This window comes from Vitis vinifera, chromosome 13, assembly GCF_030704535.1.
Source record: "Vitis vinifera cultivar Pinot Noir 40024 chromosome 13, ASM3070453v1".
Taxonomy (NCBI): domain Eukaryota; kingdom Viridiplantae; phylum Streptophyta; class Magnoliopsida; order Vitales; family Vitaceae; genus Vitis; species Vitis vinifera.
In genome coordinates, this window is record NC_081817.1 from 28895493 (window position 1) to 28913532 (window position 18040).

The following is an 18040-nucleotide window of genomic DNA, read 5'->3' on the forward strand; positions in this document are numbered from 1 at the left end:
AACATTTGTTGAGTCCAAGTCTTGATAAATTGGAGTTTCAGATTCATGATTTTCCATAGAACCTTTGATACCATCAAACAATCTAGAAACTTAAATTATTAGGCAGAATGATCAATAACATACATTAAGTTTATTTAAACTACAACCTTAACATTTAATTAGGGTAAAATTAATGGTATAAAATTGTTATCATATAAGTGTTGAAGTTTTAACCTAAGTCTATATGATATAAATTGTTGGCTTGTTACTTAAAAATTAAGGGTTTGTTTGACAACATTTTTGAAAAAGGTTGTAAATTATTTTTTTTAAATGTTTCTTAAAGACATTTTTAGCATAATTCTTACAAAAAATAGGTTTTATGAACAAAATTTTGTTTGAGAATTCACGTATGAAAAATAATTTTTTCAATTAATTTATTCTCTCTGTAAATAACACTTATATCTATAATTAAAAAATTCCTAAAATATTCTTTATATCTTTTATTGTTTCTCAAATATTTTACAAAAAACACTTAAAAATAACATGTTTTTTAGAATGAATTCTCAAAGAAATAATTTTCAATAAAAAATTTCAAATATGTTTCTAAATTAGAAAATTATTTTAAAAAAAAACAAAAAAATAAAAAAAATAAATAAAGTTCCTAAATAAATTCTAAGCTTTGAAGCTAAATATGTCATACAAGTGACTTATTCACCATTTAAGAGTAGTGAGTTAAAGAGCTTGACCCAACAATTCACAAGGTGACTCAGAGTCATATTAGAAATATTATCCATATTATGGATAAGGTAAGAATGTAAAGCTAAGAAACGTCAAAGTTTGCATGATGAAGATTAACTCATCAAGGGTTGAAGATTTTTTTTAGGTTAATTTCACGTAAAACTAGGTTGGGCTAAATTAGGAATACATATGATCATTTAAGGCACCAAAACTCATCCAAGTTAAATCAAATTGTTTTGTATCTTTTCAAAAAACGGATGAATTACCTTTGCAAATAAAATCATATTAAAATTAGGTACTTTATATTAAAATTAGGCACTTCATATTAAAATTAGCTAATTCATATTTAAAAGGTTTTCAACATCATAAGAATTTTTTTTTTTTTTTATAGCTAAAAGTTGAAGATTTTTAGTAATCAAGAAGCATATGGGAAATGGTGAATTGCCCAATTCATCAATTAGGGAGGTTTTGGTAAAGAGACAAGGCAATGACTACAGATTGAGCAACTAGTCAACCGATCAAGTTATCTCTTTCTCAACAGTCACTTGCTATACTTTGTACTTCCAATGGCTAGTTGTGTTGTCGATTGCTTGATCAATTGGTATAGTACAAAATGTGCCTAACTATTATTTCCACATTGAAACTTCTATTTAAAACTCTTCGGGCACATTTATGAATGAGATGAATCTTGAGAAATTATTGTTAAATCATTTATTTGAGTTTTAAAAAGTGTTTGAGGATATAATTAATTACTTTTACTTATTCATACTTAATGTATCTTTAATCCTAGTTTCTTTGTAAAGGTTAAATGAGGTCTACTCCAAGTGTAGAAGTTTGAAAACTTTGGCTTAAAAGCCTTATTAATAGTGGAATAACCTTAAGCTTGACATTGAAGTTAGAGAAAAGTAGACATATATTAGTGGGTTGTCTTAAACTATTATAAATGAAAATTGCATCTCTCTTACTTTGTTTCTCTTTTGTTTGATTGCAATTTATACAATTATTCTTACTTACTTTTAAATTTGTTAAAAAATATTATTGAAAAAGACATCCAATTTAACCCCTCTTGGGTCTATGCAGAGGATTGATTAACTTTTCACACATTGACATAGTGTTGAAATTGAATATACGAGAGTTGACAGATCTACAATATTAGTGAATATATGAGAGTTGGCAGGTCTACAGTATGTTGGATGTTATTTGTTAATACTTGTAAAGAAAACAATGTAAGGAAAGAGTTTGGAAAATATGTCTGTCATTTCGGTTGTTTAAACTCCTAACATGATCTCACTTTGAAAGGAAAGACAACAAATGAAAAGAGGGATAGATAGAAAGATTCCTTGCGGATTTAAATAAAACAATCCTACAAGAAAATCAAAGTTTTATTTTCTATGAAATGTGGATACAAAAGAGATGATCATCTCCATCTTATTGAATACATACATTAAAAAGATAATGTTGTGAAGTCCCTCTATTTTTTAAGGAATTTCTTGAACCGCACAGTTGAATCTTTAGGGTACCTTTTCAAGCCATTATCATAATCGATGAAGATGATGCCAAACCTTAGAGTGTAACTAGAATTCCATTCGTAGTTGTCCAACAATGACCATCCAAAGTAACCCTTAACATTAACACCATCCCTACAACCAAAAATTTTGATACCCTAATTAGTATTTTTTTTCTTTCTCATTTGCATAATCAAATCATTGTAAAGTACATGCAAATATATTACCTATTGTCATGTTGAAATCATCCAATATGTAGTAATTGCAAAAAGCCTAAACACTAGAAAAAATTTCTATATGTCTAAGGAATTAAACTCACTTGATGGCTAATTGAAGGAACAAAAGATGTTGGTAGTGGTGATCTATCCTCATGGGGTCCTTTAGTGCCTCCTTAATTTGTAAGGCACTATTGTTGACTTTACTACACATTCCTCTTGGATAGACACTAAACCAAGTTGAACCAACTTGCAAATTCATTTCTCAACGTTTAGTTTATGAAAATGAAGTAATTAATGATTCTCAATCTAGAAAGATAAGTATGAAATGCTATAAAACAACAATTTATTGATTACATACCACTGGACTGATGGGAACTCCATTGTGTTGTTCTATCAAACCAAAGGGAAAAAATAAAAATTAATTACATATATAGGTCAACAATAATCAAGATGATTTATTGAAATTATTATACAAATCAAACTTTGAGGATTTTATATGGACTTACTAGTAAGATTAACAAGAGAATCTGTAGCGTAGCTCACATTAACAGTATTAGCTACATGAATATCAACTGCATAATTTGTTGTGTAATAATTCAATCAGAAGAAAATCGAAAGATCCTTTGACTAGCATAGATTGCTCAAAGGTGAAATTAGGTAGTCGATTTCCAGCAAGTATGTGCATGCTATGTGGATGGTCGCCATAGGTTAATGGGTCCATAAACCTATGAATAGACATGAAATGATATTAGTATGTGTTGCAATTTATAACTAGAAGACTGGTTTTTGTGATGCATTTATATACTAACCATCCAAACATGAAATTGAAGGCTCTTTTGGCTGCCTTCTTATCAGCTGTCTGGTTGGAGTAGGGCACCATCCAATGGCATATCAATGTTACCCCGATCTTCCCTTGTTGAGATGACTGTACAGTTTGTCAACACAACCTTTCTAATTAAGTATTATAATATTAATAATAATCTTCCATTGTTAAGGACTTGTATAAATTTTTTCAAAACCTAATAAATAATCATAACACGTAATTGATTCCATGCACTCCTATTTTACATTTTGTTACTTGTTATGTATTAGACTACATGTTAGCAAATTAACTTTATATATATTCATTATTAGCTTGTAGTCCTCTAACCACTTAAGCATTTTGGTTGGTCGATAACTTATTATTTTCAAACCCTTGTTCATAATTCATTCCCTCCTAATAAAGACTGACAAACCAATGGATCATGCTTGAGACTCTTGCTATTTATTCGGTTACCCGGTATTTAGCCTTATATACTTTCACTGCAGCTGCATGAGACAGAAGCATATGGGGGGCTACAATATAAGGCTCAGTGGCAGAGTTTCCAGCTTCACAGGCTTCATTAACCCACTTAGAACACCGCCCCGGTACTAGGCCTCCTTGGTCATAAGCACCCAAGCTAAAGGTCCATGGTTTTTTGAGGGTGATCCAATGCTTTACCCGGTCACCAAAATCTTTAAAGCAAAGCTCTGAAAAGTCTCGCAAATCATCTTTGTCGATCATACAGTAACATGTCATGTATTATATACAAGGAATACTAAAATTTTTATAAGCAAATTAACAAGACTTGTCCTAGAAATGTTTATATTTTTCATATATTTCATTGAGTATAGAATGGTAAAGAAGGTAGAATTTGATTTACTTACACAATGTATGGGCTTAAAAATCCACCATAGTAATCTTCTAGTGCTTGTGAAAGATCCCAATGAAATATTGTCACATAGGGTTGTAGACCTACGATAAGTGGAATAAATTTAGAACAAGCTCTATAGTGTTTTTCCCCATATTAATTTGTAGCCAATTAACCTTACCAGTCTATGCTTTGATGTTGTTTTTTAGTTGAATTCATGAGTATCTAGCTCAACCTCCATAGCCTAAGTTGAATTTTGGAAAAAAAAAAAAAAGCCAAACCAAGTTCAGTACAAGCCCACTTAGAGCTGGGTGTAATCTTGGACACTACTCTAGCCTAGAGTGATGTCTAGGCTAATCCCATCTAAGCTTAATTCAACATAACTCATTTACATTCCTAGATTTAGGTACACTCTATGGCCAAGGTAAAACTTAGACCTATTGTGTCGATGGGCAGTCAACCTTAGATCAACCCAAACTTGATGTTTTTTCTTCTAAAACCCTACCTTACCTGTTGTTCAATATGAATTACACAATTTAAATATAATTTAGACCTATTTTTTTAAAACTTCGACTAAAATCAACTTAGACTTAAATTAGTAAATATATATATCAATTGATCAGGTGGGAGGGTTGAGCTTGTACAAGCTATAGCCTTAAATTGACCAACTAATCATCAAATTATAAAAGGATGGAAGGATAATGACATTTTGATAGTAGTTCATTGATGAGATTGTAGTAAAAGTTGATGCCTTTCTTGTTCACTCCCCCGCTTAGCTTCCCACTTGAGTACAAAATTTATGTATCTTTCAAGGAATGTGAGGTCAATTTATAACATTGTGGGATAATATTATTATATAAAATTAATATTAAACTTTTTATAGTATCCCAACATAAAATTTTTAAGTTAAACCACAATACAAAAAAAAAAAAAAAGTTTTTGACTTTATTAAAATTAATTTCCATCTTGTAACATTGGTTGGAAGAGTAACTATGACAATCTTTCCATAAAATTATGTATTATCTTTTTTCCTTTGGAATCATATGATTTGTTTTGAATTTCTAACACCTTATGAATAATTTCTTTTAATATGCTTTCTAACTAAATGTTCAAATTTTCAGGGATTTTCCTTTTCGGAAGCAACATTGATATACAATTCTTAATACTTTGAATAGATAAGACAACAAATTGACCCAATTAACTTTAATATATAATTGAAATATTTCTTTATCCAATAAAAAATATAAGCTAGCATACTTCTTTTATTGAACTATACTTTAGGTTAATGAATTTCATTGCTTGAGCCTAAAAATAACATATTATAGATTTTTTTTTAAAAGTAACCATTTGCATCAAGATAAGATAAAAAGATGTCAAAATCAATTACTTTAGATAAAAATTTTAACATAAGAGTTAAGTCACATATCTAATTAAGATGATGTATTACTTTTGGATTTCATTGATTAACAAGGAAGTAAGTGAAAAGAAAAATATCACTTTTAGATATGATAAAATAAATTGGGGCTTATATAATTAAGAAGCCAAATACTACATTGAGATCAACAAAAGGAAAAAAGTGCACAAATTTTTTTTAAGATGTCACTATTTTTATTGTCATGGATGTGATTATTCATGCATAGAGAAGTTTTTGGCACTAAAAACAAATGACTTAAGTAATATGCTTAGATATATTTTAAAATTGTGAGAGGCACTGATATCAAAACCAACCTTTAACGATATAGGATTGAGCCATCCATGAATCCATGGGTTATGATGAGGACATCAAGACCTAAATGAAGGGATCAAAATGGGAATATTGTATCCTAACTCAACATGAGTACATAGTTAACAAACAATATTTATATGTGATTAGCTATTATGTTATAAGTGAAACTTTTAATACTTTTTCATTTTATTTCATATTCAATTATTAAAAGCTATAAAGGTATATAAAAACATTAAAGGATTATTTATTGTTGAAAGTAAACAAATTAAATGAATCATGAGAGGAACTTCATTTGTAGCTCCTTGAGTTAGAGTGTTGTTTATGAATGAATCTCTTATCATCATTTTTCTATCGTATTAGAAAACTATATTGCTATGTCATTTTAGAAAGTCACACAATAAATTATGACCATATAATAAAAGTAAATCCTATTTTTTATACCTTTGGGTGATTTCATTTTTTGGTACATATAATTCATTTTTTTCTTATAAAAAATTAGACTAATTAGATATCTTAATCTCATTTTTTATATTAATCTTTTGTTTTGTATCTTTGTTTATGTCTTAATTTAGTCTTATATATCAATGACTCAGATTTTAATTCAATATGATATCAAATTGGTGTCATAAAATTCCAAAGGGTGCCTTCATGTTTAACATAATGAAAGGTTTGAATTTGGAAAAAACAGGGGCATCACAATAAATCATTGTATCTGCATTTTAAACTCCCAACTTAACTTCAAATCAACTTCAAAAGATGAAAATGGGCAATGGTTTTTTCTTTTTATTTCTTTTCTTAATATATATATATATATATATATTAAAATGAGTTTTTTTTTCTTTTTCTTTTTGCTTGTATGTTTGTGTGGGAAGTACAACGGAATTATTTTTTTAAAAAAACATTATAATGTTTGAATATGCTAATTCTCATAACACCTTATTATCCTATTAACATATCTTAGCAAGAAGTTTAATAATTAATGAGTATACTGAAACAATAAACTTACCAGGTAATGCTCTAAACCAAGATATTAAGAATCTAAAAGCATCAATCCCTAATTCCTTCATTAAATACACATCTTCCTATTAAATTCAAATCCACCATAAGTAATAAAATTAACATATAAACCTTAAAGAGAGAAAAATGAGTAAAAAATTTAGAATGATGAATTCTATACCTTATAACAATGATAGAAATCATCTGCAACATCGCCATTGCTGCCATCAATTAACCTACCTTCATTATTAGTTAACACAAAAAATCTCATAAAATAGTTAAGATTCGTTAGATATCAATACAAATTATTATTTATTAACTAGAATTTAAACCTAATTGTCTAATTTTTATTTCTTTCCCAAAATTAAATGTGCATGTGCTGATATATTTTTCGAAGACATCATGATTGCTTTTTTTATTTTGTAGTAGATAACATATAAAATAAAGGGTCATTTAATTAAATAGGATAAAATAATCATCCAAAGAATAACCTCAATTTTTTTAAAACATGACATATAAATATTTTTGGATAAGAATACTCTTCATCAACCCCAACTGATATTTGATTTCTTTTCCTTTTAAAAGTATAGAGGCAATTAAAGGTATACTTCAAAATTTTAAAAAGTTGAGGTTTTTTTTCTCTCTAAATATTAAGATTATCTTATCCATTTGACATATATGATTTTAAAATAAAGCAATTAAAATAATTATTTTAGAAAGGCTATTAATTTTTAGGAAAAAAAATTCCATCAACAAATATATGGAGATCTGAGATATTAAAACCATGGGTGATTTCATGAAAATGAATATAGAAATTCATTTTTCTTGAGAAAAAGAAAGAAGAATGGATAGATCATAAGTCAAACATTCCAAGAAAAATTAAAAAGGTTTGTAAAAGCAAGAAAAGTACATGTGAAATGACAATAAAACTTGCATTTCTAGTGCCATCACAAAAAGAATACTCTAAATTCTTGCATTTTTTTAATTCCAAACGCAAGTTGAAAATCTTTTTAATATTTGCTTCATTATTTTTATTTTTTTTAAATATCCTGAAACCCAAACTCTAAATTTCAAACTCAATTATACCAACCGAAATTTTCTATGATAAAAATTAACCCAAAATGAGACCTGGATATTTATGGCTGAAAGTATCAGATATACTAGGACCTTTTCCATCTTCTTTGACAGCACCTTCGTACTGAAAAATCCATAAACAAAACACATTCATTTCTATTGAAAATATACTCATACGAAAATTCATGCAAAATAGGGCTAGATTACAGTTGATTCGTGTATGAAAATATGTTCCTACTTGATAAGAAGATGAGGCTGTTCCAAAAACAAAATCAGCCGGAAAATTACTCCGATTGAAGGAGGTCGCAACCACTGGCTCAGTCCAAGCCAATACACTAACGAGGATTAGTAGAGTCAGAAACAATGAGCCTTGAATTGCCATGAAGAGCTGTGGCTTCAAGGTTCAGCACTTCACTCCCTTTGTATATAGACCAAAATTTAGGGCATTAATCAACATTAAGGATTATTTTTTACCATGAAATAAGATTTTATTTTTTATTTTTTATTTTTTATTTTCTATATATGTGGTGACCCCAATGTAATAAAACTAGAGTGGATGAACATATACATTTCACACATCAGCCTTTAAAATCATTATACCTATAAAACGAGTATAAATATTAAAATATTAATATGAATAAAATATTATTTTATATATATATATATATTTGAAAATTAATAAATATTAACTTAAAGTATGGTATAATTATTTTGTTTATTTATTAAATTATGGATTATTATAGATGAATATATCTTTTATATTAGATTAAATTATTTAATTAATTATAAGAAAAGTTAATAAAATAACATAATATAATAATCCTTTTTAATAATATATCTCATACCATGAGATGTATTATGTAGAATTTTTTTAATTATATTTTATTTAATCGTTTTTTGCAATAGTGAAAAATCAAGATTCAACAAGACTATATAAATTTCATTTTTTTTAAATATTTTTTATTTTTTTATTTTTATCAAATGTATTTTCAAGAAAAAGGAAAACAACAAAAAAAAAAGGAAAGAAATCTAAAAGCGTTTTCTTAGAAGAAAAACAAGTGAAAATCATTTAATTTCTAACTGTTTTAAAGAAATTATTTCCAATTTTCTCAATATCATGGAATTGTTTATGTCATGGAAAAAATCAAAGTTGGCAAATGACATGGCACACATTGGAGGACAGAAAAGCGACTTACTGGCAGGTGAGGAGGTGGCATTGATGAAGTCATTAACCAGGAAGGAAATCAAAGGAAAGATAATTGGAATGAGAATATATCCAAGGAGGATCCAAAAAAATTTCTAAAAAAATTTAAATGTATATTTAGGTATTGGAGACTATTTCTAAATAAATTTAAATGTATATTTTAGGTATTGGAGACTATCTCAAATTCTTCTTAGAAAAAACATGTTTTAATGGGCTGATTATAAAATATTTATAAAATGCAAACTCTTCTTTTCATATGTCAAACCATATCAAATGAACTCGAAATATTTATTGTTTTTATGTATTTTCATAATAAATCTAGTATCCGGAAATTACCTTGTGAAAGTAAATTTTTAACTAAAGCAAATAGTACTTTTGACCTTTGAGTGCATAAAAATAGCACTATCTTTAACTATTCTATAACATAAAGAATGGACACCGTCATTCTTTGACTATTAGTACCATTTAACTATTACCTTTGAGTGCACAATGAGTAAATAAAGAACGATTTTAATGCTTAAAATTCTAAAACAAATTTAGCTCACGATATATATATATATAAAAGTTAGGATGCATTTGAAGTAACACTAAAATAATTTGCAAGTGAAAAATCAATACACTTTTAGAGAAGAGTTTTGAATATAAGAAAAGAGTTTTTTCTAATTGAATTAAGAGGACATATTAACTTTTACTATGTGTAATCCATTTCTTCACATAATTAAGATTATGGAATGTGTTATATGGGATCCATGTAAAGGAGGACTTGCCTTATGTTGAAATATGGTACTGTTAATAATAATTATCAATATCAATTTTTAGATAATTACAAAGATAATTATCAAAATAATAATAATTATCTCTAAAAACATTGAAGATAACATCAAAGAGAATTTCCTAACCTTTAGGACCTCTTTAACTTTTAAAAAACACTCTCAAAATTTGAAAAAAATTATAGAGTCCACCAAAGAATTTAAGAAACTTTACAAATCCTCAAAAACTTGAAGAATAAGTTTGAAGATCCAAAAATAAAGTTTGTAGCATATTTAATCCAAGATCAAGCATTAACAATTTTAGTCAATATTACTTAGATCAAACTTAGATCAAGTCAAGTCAAGATCCAAGGCCCATACCTAGTCAAGCTTCTTTTTAGTCATTAACCATAAAACAAATATATATTATTATACTTATTATTTTAAAAGGTTAATTTGTTTCGTATTCTCTATTCAAGTGAAAGTTGTGCGTACACCAATGCATCGAGAGCTATTTTACAAATTAATAAGGGTTTATTGGTTTCATAATCTTCTATTTAAGAAAAATTTGTGCGTTCACCAATATATCAAGAGGTATCTAAGTAATTATAAATTTATATTAAAATGATGCCAGGTTTTTCTAATAGATTATGTTATTTCTTTCTAATAGCTGTAATATATAAATGTTTTTTATTGTATAAAATGCATATGGTATGCTGTTCTTATATACTCATCGTGGAGAAATCAATTTGATGAAATGATATGAAAGTACAAATATTGTTTTAGTCATTTAAGCTCTTAACATGATCTTACTTTGCTAAGGAGGATAATAATGAGATGAGAGACAAAATGTAAAATCAACCCACAAGAAAATGCATTATGGATTTAATTAAAATAGTTCTTGTAAAAATCAAACCTATTTTGAAATAGGGATACAAAATTCTCTATTTAAGAGAAATTTAATTGTATACCAATATATCAAGAGCTGTCCATGTAATTACAATAATATATAAATGCCTTTATTTTATAAAATGTATAGTGTATGCTATTATTAGCTATTCATTGTAGAGAAAACGATTAGATGAAAGGATATGAAAGTATCATGCAATTCGATGAGAGGATTAAAAGTACAAATATCATTTTAGTTATTTAAACTCTTAACATGATCTTACTTTGAAAAATAGGACAATAATAAAATGAGAGATATATTATAAAATCAACACATAGAAAGATGTATTATAGATTTAATTAAAGTAGTTACATGCGAGGACCAAACATATTATGAAATGGGGATACAAAGAGATGATCATCTCCATCTTATTTAATTTATACGTTGAAAAGATATTGTTGTGGAGCTCCTCTATCAGAGGAGGAATTTCTTGAACCATATAGCCGAATGCTTTGGGTATCTTTTCAAGCCATTGTCATAATCAACAAAGACAATTCCAAACCTAACAGTGTAACCAGAATTCCATTCATAGTTATCCAAGAATGACCATGCAAAATAAGCCTTCACATTAACGCCATCCCTACAACAAGAAAAAAAATAAAATTACTACACCATATTTAGCATATATATATATATATATATATATATTTGTGCAATCAAATAATCATAAAATTGTTATAAATATACTTACTATAGTCAAAATGAAATCACTCAAAATTGAGTAATTGCAAGAAAACTAAACACTAGAAAAAAAAAATTGCATATCAAAATAATAAAACTCACTTGATGGCTAATTGAAGGAATAAAAGATGGCGGTAGTAGTAATCTATCCTCTGCGGGTCCTTCAAGGCCTCTTTAAGTGTTAAGGTATTATTATTGACTTCACTAATGCCTGAAAATAGTTTCAAACATTTATGTTAATTGACTAAAGATGTAATAAGAGAATTCTTTTGAGTTATATGTTTCTAAGATAACATGTGACCGAAAAGGAAATTAATAAAAGGTCATTAGCCTTACCATTTTCAGTGATGTAAATAAGTGGATTGTTGTATTTTCTCTTCACATAGAGTAAAAGACTCCGAATTCCACTAGGATAGACACTAAGCCAACTTGAACCAGTCTGCAGATACATTTTTCGTACACATAATTATGAAAATGAACCAATTAATGACCTTTATGCTCTAAAGAGAAGTATGTTATGTTATATAGGGGTGATAATTCGTATTGGTGGGTCTTGTTTTGTGTCGTGTTAAAAGTGGAACACTTGACTAAGTAAGTTAATTCAAAGACAACATAAATAATAATTGAGTTAAAAATATAAAAAAAATACATAACCTAATAAAACACATTATGTAACATATTTAATCCATTTGATAATTAGATATTATTTAATAGTCCAATTGAATTAGATTTCGTGAGTCTATTTAACCCTTGAAAAAAGTGTTGGATTCGGATCGTGCGGATAAATTATATCAAACTTTTGTCACCCCTAACTACAACTATCTATTCATGCATAATATGACTTTTTCTCAGTGTTAGTAACAACTTTTTCTGCCCACATACCGTTGGACCGATGGGGATTCCATTGCGTTGTGCTATCAAACCAAGGAAGAAAAAGAAAAAATATTAATTACATAGGTTTATAGTGATCATGAATCAAAATTTGAGGAATTGGTATAAACTTACTGGTGAGATTAGCAAGAGAATCTGTAGAGTAGCTCACATTAACGGTATTAGCAACAGGAACATTAGCTGCATAATTTGCAGTGTAGTAATTCAATCCAAGAAAATCAAAGGACCCTTTCACTAGCATAGATTGCTCAGGGGTGAACTTTGGTAGTCGTGGTCCAACAAGCGTGCGCATGCTATATGGATAATCTCCATAGGTTAATGGATTCATAAACCTATATATGGACAAACATATAATAATATTAGTGTAGTAATTTATAATCAAGAGGCTAATTGTTGACTATACATGTATATACTAACCATCCAAACATGAAATCTAGGGCTCTTATGGCTGCTTTCTTATCCACTTTCTGGTCAGAGTAGGGTACCATCCAGTGAGACACCAATGTTATTCCAATCTTCCCCTTTTGAGATGCCTACATAGTTTATGTATTAGCATAACATTTCTAGCTAAGGATTATAGCATTGATAACGATTTTTCCATTCTTAAAGACTCAAAATTTGATTAACAATTGGAAAAACTGTTTTAAATTTTGTTACATGTTATGTAATAGTCCAAATGCTAATAAACTTTATATGAATTAATTGCTAATCTATCATTAAAAGCTCAAGTTTGTAGGTTAGTTAATAACTGAATTTTATAGTTCGCAATACTAAGTATAGATACACAGACCAAATGTACTAGATTATACGTGAATTTTACTAAAAACTATTGCATACTCACCTGGTATTTATCCTTGTACACTTTTACTGCAGCTGCATGAGAAAGAAGCAGATGGTGGCCTACCAGGTAAGGCTCAATGGCAGAGTTCCCAGCTGTGCATGCTCCATTAACCCACTTAGAGCATCGTCCTGGTGCTAAGGTTCCTTGGTCATAACCACCATTGCTGTAAGTCCATGGCTCGTTGAGGGTGATCCAATACTTCACCCGATCGCCAAACTCCTTGAAGCAAAGCTCCGCAAAGTCCCGAAAATAATCTCTATTGAACATATGGTTACATGTTATATATATATCGTGTTCACAAACAAAAAAATTGCCCCACAAATGTGTTTGTATATATATTTAGATGTATAGTTAAAAGTTTTGTAAAGATCGATGAATAAAGAGGGTTTGATTCACTTACATGATGTGTGGGCTTAAAAAGCCACCATACTCATCTTCCAGTGCTTGTGGAAGATCCCAATGAAATATTGTCACGTAGGGTTGTAGACCTATGTCAAGTGAAACATATACGGAACAAGCTTTTTTAGTGTTTTGATCCAAATAGTTCATTTCTTAGGTTGAATGTTTGAGTTTGTGGTTTAACTTTTGCAACCTCAATTGAAGCTTAATTCAATTACGATACTCATAAGGGTACATTTTTGGCCCAACTGCTGGCTTATCCCAAACCCATCTAGTGTTGGGCTCTATCTTATGTATTAGTCCATCCTAAAATGGTTGGGCCAGTCACATCGAAGTCCAATTCCCACCCGATCTGTTGACATCCTAGATTTAGGTTCATTAATGTTAGTGGGTACAACTCGAGTTATCTTGATGGTCAGACCAAACATGAAAATAATTTATTTAAAGTTTAAGCTAACCAAATTAATGTTCAATCTAAATTACCTAAATCAAGTTCAACTTAAGCTTATTTTTCTAAATTTAAATAAAAATTTAGATTTGTAATTAGTATTTGGGTAAATGAGTAGAGTTAGCTCAAGTTGCAGCCTCAAATATGACTAGCTAATCATCAAAATATAAAGAGATAAGAGGGAGTAATGACCTTTTGATAGTAGTTCATTGATGAGATTGTTGTAGAAGTTGATACCTTCCTTGTTTACTCCTCCGCTTAGCTTCCCACCTAAGTTACAAAAATTTATATTTGTTCCAAGCAAAAGAAAATGGAATATATGTTACACCCGTTGGAATATAAGGTCAATTTATAACTATGTGATTTGATTATCACATTGGTTGAAAGAAGTAACTTCAACAATTCTTTTTAGAAAAAATTATTGTCATTTTCTCCTAATCATGTAATGAATAATTTTGTTTATTATTGTTTTTGAGATCTACTTAAGTAAATAGCCATTCAAGGGTTGTTCTTTTGGGAGACATTGATATGCCATTCTTAATGCTTTTCAATGGATACCACAACATATTGTCCAAGTTAATACTAATTATAATTGGAATCTTTCTTAAATATTATCCTTAAACAATATTAACAATGAGCAAACCTTTCTAGATTTAACCATATTTTTGGTGAATTTAGGTCATTGCTACTCTTTAATGTTACTTGTTATGATGTTAAGTCCATAATATATATATATATATATATATATATATATATAATAAAAGCTTTGTATGTTTATGACAGTAAGTCTAAAGATGATATACTCTGAATTTTTTTTTAAATAACCATTTCTATCACAAACAAGAGTAATGTCAAAATCAATTATTATTTAATTATATTTTGATATAAGATCAATTAATTTATCATTTTTAGATTTCGTTAATTAACAATGATGTCTCTTTTATTAAAACTTATTTTACTTCAAATACATATTAAAAAATTTGTTGATTGCATTTCACAAATATATAAATGTGAAAAAAAAAAAAATCTTTTGAGATATGATTATTTTTTCAATTGTCATTAGATGTGATATCTCTCACTATCAAATTTTTTATACTTATAAGAGGTGATTTATCTAATGTGTTTAATTAAATATATTGTGACTTTGCGAGAGATGGTAGATTTGAAATAGTTAAGATTTAATACGTAGATTTGAAATAGTTAAGATTTAATACATGATTAGTGGGTTGTGACTTATTTTATTCAAAAGCTCATGAGTTGACTAAGAGAAACGTCATGCGGAACCATCCACCAACACATAGGTAGTAGACAATATTTACACGACATGATTTTATTAATAGTTTATTACATTTTTTTTTAATATTTGTTTCATGTTGAATTGTTACGGTCAAGGAAGATACAAAGAATTTTTTAAGAACTTTTTAAATATACAGATGAACTGGTATGACCTTATTTGCCATTCCATGAGACATATGATCATCTAAGAGTCATTTCTATGGATTTGTCTCTTCCATCATCTAGTCAAAATTATGCTTATTCAAATCGGGGTTGGAAACTTCACTAGCCAAAGAATCAACTTCAATGTGGAAAAAGGGGCAACGATTTTTTCCTTTTCTTTCCTTATTTCTTTTTAAAGCCGACTTCTTTGTTGTGTGGGAAAAAAATAAAATTAATTAATAATTAAATATCACAATTCTTCTAACATTTTCATACATTATTAAGAAATCCGAACAGAAAATTTAATAATTTATAAAAATATTGAAACAACAAACTTACGAGGCAACACTCTAGACCAAGATATTGAGAATCTGAAAGCGTCTAATCCCAATTCCTTCATTGTATGCACATCTTCCTATTCAATTCCAATATGTTATTGACAAATATCACCATAAATTTTATAATATTAATGAGAAGAAAATGAAAAGGAAAAGATAATATAAGGAATTTCATACCTTATAATGATGATAAAAATCATTTGCAACATCACCATTGCTACCATCTGTTATCCTTTCTGTATTGCCAACATAAAAAATTTAATAAAAATTTTCATATATCAATATATAATATAATTATTTATTGATTAGGTTTTAATCTTATTTAAATTATTTTATACGATTTCAAAATCATATCGATCATTGAATTAGAAAAGTTACTGAATCACAATTCATTAGTTGAATCGATGATTTAATCAAGATTGAACCATGATTCAACATGATTTTATAAAATTATAATTTATATGTTCTTAAGTAAGAGCATATATAAAAATTTAATATATATATATAATTAAAAAAATTAAAAATATTTCATTTTTCTATCTTTAATATTAATGGACTAAATTATAATAAGGATAAAAATATAAATATACTAAAATTTCTAATTTGATTAAATAGCATGAGCTTAGTATTTATAATTTACTAGTTAGAAGACATATTCTAACATAAAAAAAAATTATCATTTAATTTTATTCAATATATTATTTCATTTTATTATCTTAAAAATTATTAAGTAAAAAACCAACCATTCAAACTGTACCTTAGGTCTACTGTGTAGAATAACTTAACAGCTAAATTAATCCAGTTGCATGACTGGTAGATGGGACCAATGTTATTTTAATGTAATTTTTGCGACACCAGCATGAATCCATCATTGAGAGAACCCATTAAAAAAACCAATAAAATCAGTTATTACTTTTAATAATCTGTAAGTAGAAAAAAAAGAAAAAAACAAGAAAAAAGTGAATTTCCATCAACATTAATCATATCTTACCATTGAATAATAGTTTGATTTACAAATATGACTGAGATTGGTTTTTGGTGTGTGAATCAGGGAGTTCAATTTTCTCGAGAAAAAAAAGGAAGAAAAAAGGGGACCGGCGATTGCAAGCCAACTGGTCCAACACAAATTCAAAAGATTTGCAAACACTAGGTATGGTAATGATGGGTAGCCACCCTACCCTATAAGAATAAACGGATTAATTTATCCTACTTCCAGCCCTAATTAAATAAAAAATTATTTTAGTATGATATTTTCATTTTCTTAACATTTATAAATTGAAAAAAAAAACTACTTTTCATAAAAATAATTATAAAATTTATAATATTTATTTGTTTGTATATTATATTTATTTTTAACACAATTTAAAAAAATAAAAAACAAATAAGATAGGTTTTTATAGCAATTTATCCTATCCTCTTCATTTATTGTTATTATTATTATTTTTTGGGACAAATAATTACATCCCATCCTATTGTGATCCTTAGTAATCTCTCATAGACGCAAAACCCAAATATTTCAAATGTTTTTTTTTTTTTAGAATTTATTTTATAAAAATATAGAAAAATTAATAACAAAAGTTTATTTCATTAAGTCACTTGCTTTTTTTATTTTTATAAATATTATTATTATTATTATTATTATTATTATTATGGATTTTTAGTTTTAAAACTCAAATGTTAGCCCAAACCCTCAAGCTTAAATACAAACACAATTATTATAAACTTTTTGTGTGAAAAGAAGTCATGAAAATCAACTCAAAGAGAGACCTGGGTACTTATGACTGAAAGTATCCCATATACTTGGACCTCTGCCACCTTCTTTTGCCGCACCTTCATACTGAAAAATCCATGCATACAACACATTAACATACAAAAATATGAATATGATATGATATAGAATATGTAGTATACAAAAATTCAAATTTGAATATTTGAAATTCATGGAAAAAAAGTGAATTTAGGTTGAAAGAAATGAAATTTAGGTCGAAAGCAATCACACCGTGACATGGTACAAATTAAAGAGAATTTTTTGACAAAAATATCTCCTTACCTGATAAGAAGCCGAGGCTGTTCCAAAAATGAAACCGGCCGGAAAACTACTCCGATTGAAGGAGGCAGCTTCCACTGGTTCAGTCCAAGCCAATGAGCTAACCAAGATCAGTAGGCCTAGGAGCAATGAGCACTGATGAGCTGCCAT

At 28.0% G+C, this 18040-nt stretch overlaps 1 protein-coding gene and 1 pseudogene across 1 annotated transcript; both read right to left on the reverse strand.

The window, feature by feature from the left end:
- Positions 1-2932: 2932 nt before the first annotated feature.
- On the reverse strand, positions 2933-8288 carry LOC100249328 (beta-glucosidase 12-like; annotated as a pseudogene).
- A 2934-nt stretch (positions 8289-11222) lies between these two features.
- LOC100254458 (beta-glucosidase 12-like) lies at positions 11223-18040 on the reverse strand. The gene is made up of 13 exons (XM_002277372.4): positions 17894-18040; positions 17611-17680; positions 16021-16079; positions 15845-15920; positions 14261-14338; positions 13622-13709; positions 13222-13477; positions 12798-12913; positions 12495-12712; positions 12372-12403; positions 11826-11928; positions 11592-11700; positions 11223-11388 (listed from the first exon to the last, which is right to left on the reverse strand). The coding sequence occupies exons 1-13, from the start codon at positions 18038-18040 to the stop codon at positions 11223-11225; spliced, it is 1518 nt and encodes a 505-aa protein (XP_002277408.1).

Excerpts from the sequence above, each read along its gene's own strand:
- LOC100254458 (XM_002277372.4), bottom strand. The coding sequence starts at position 18,040 with ATGGCAGCTCATCAGTGCTCATTGCTCCTAGGCCTACTGATCTTGGTT. Across the intron at positions 16,080-17,610 it reads TTTCAGTCATAAGTACCCAG|AAAGGATAACAGATGGTAGC; the intron begins GTCTCTCTTTGA and ends TTGGCAATACAG. Across the intron at positions 13,478-13,621 it reads TTTTTAAGCCCACACATCAT|AGATTATTTTCGGGACTTTG; the intron begins GTAAGTGAATCA and ends TATGTTCAATAG.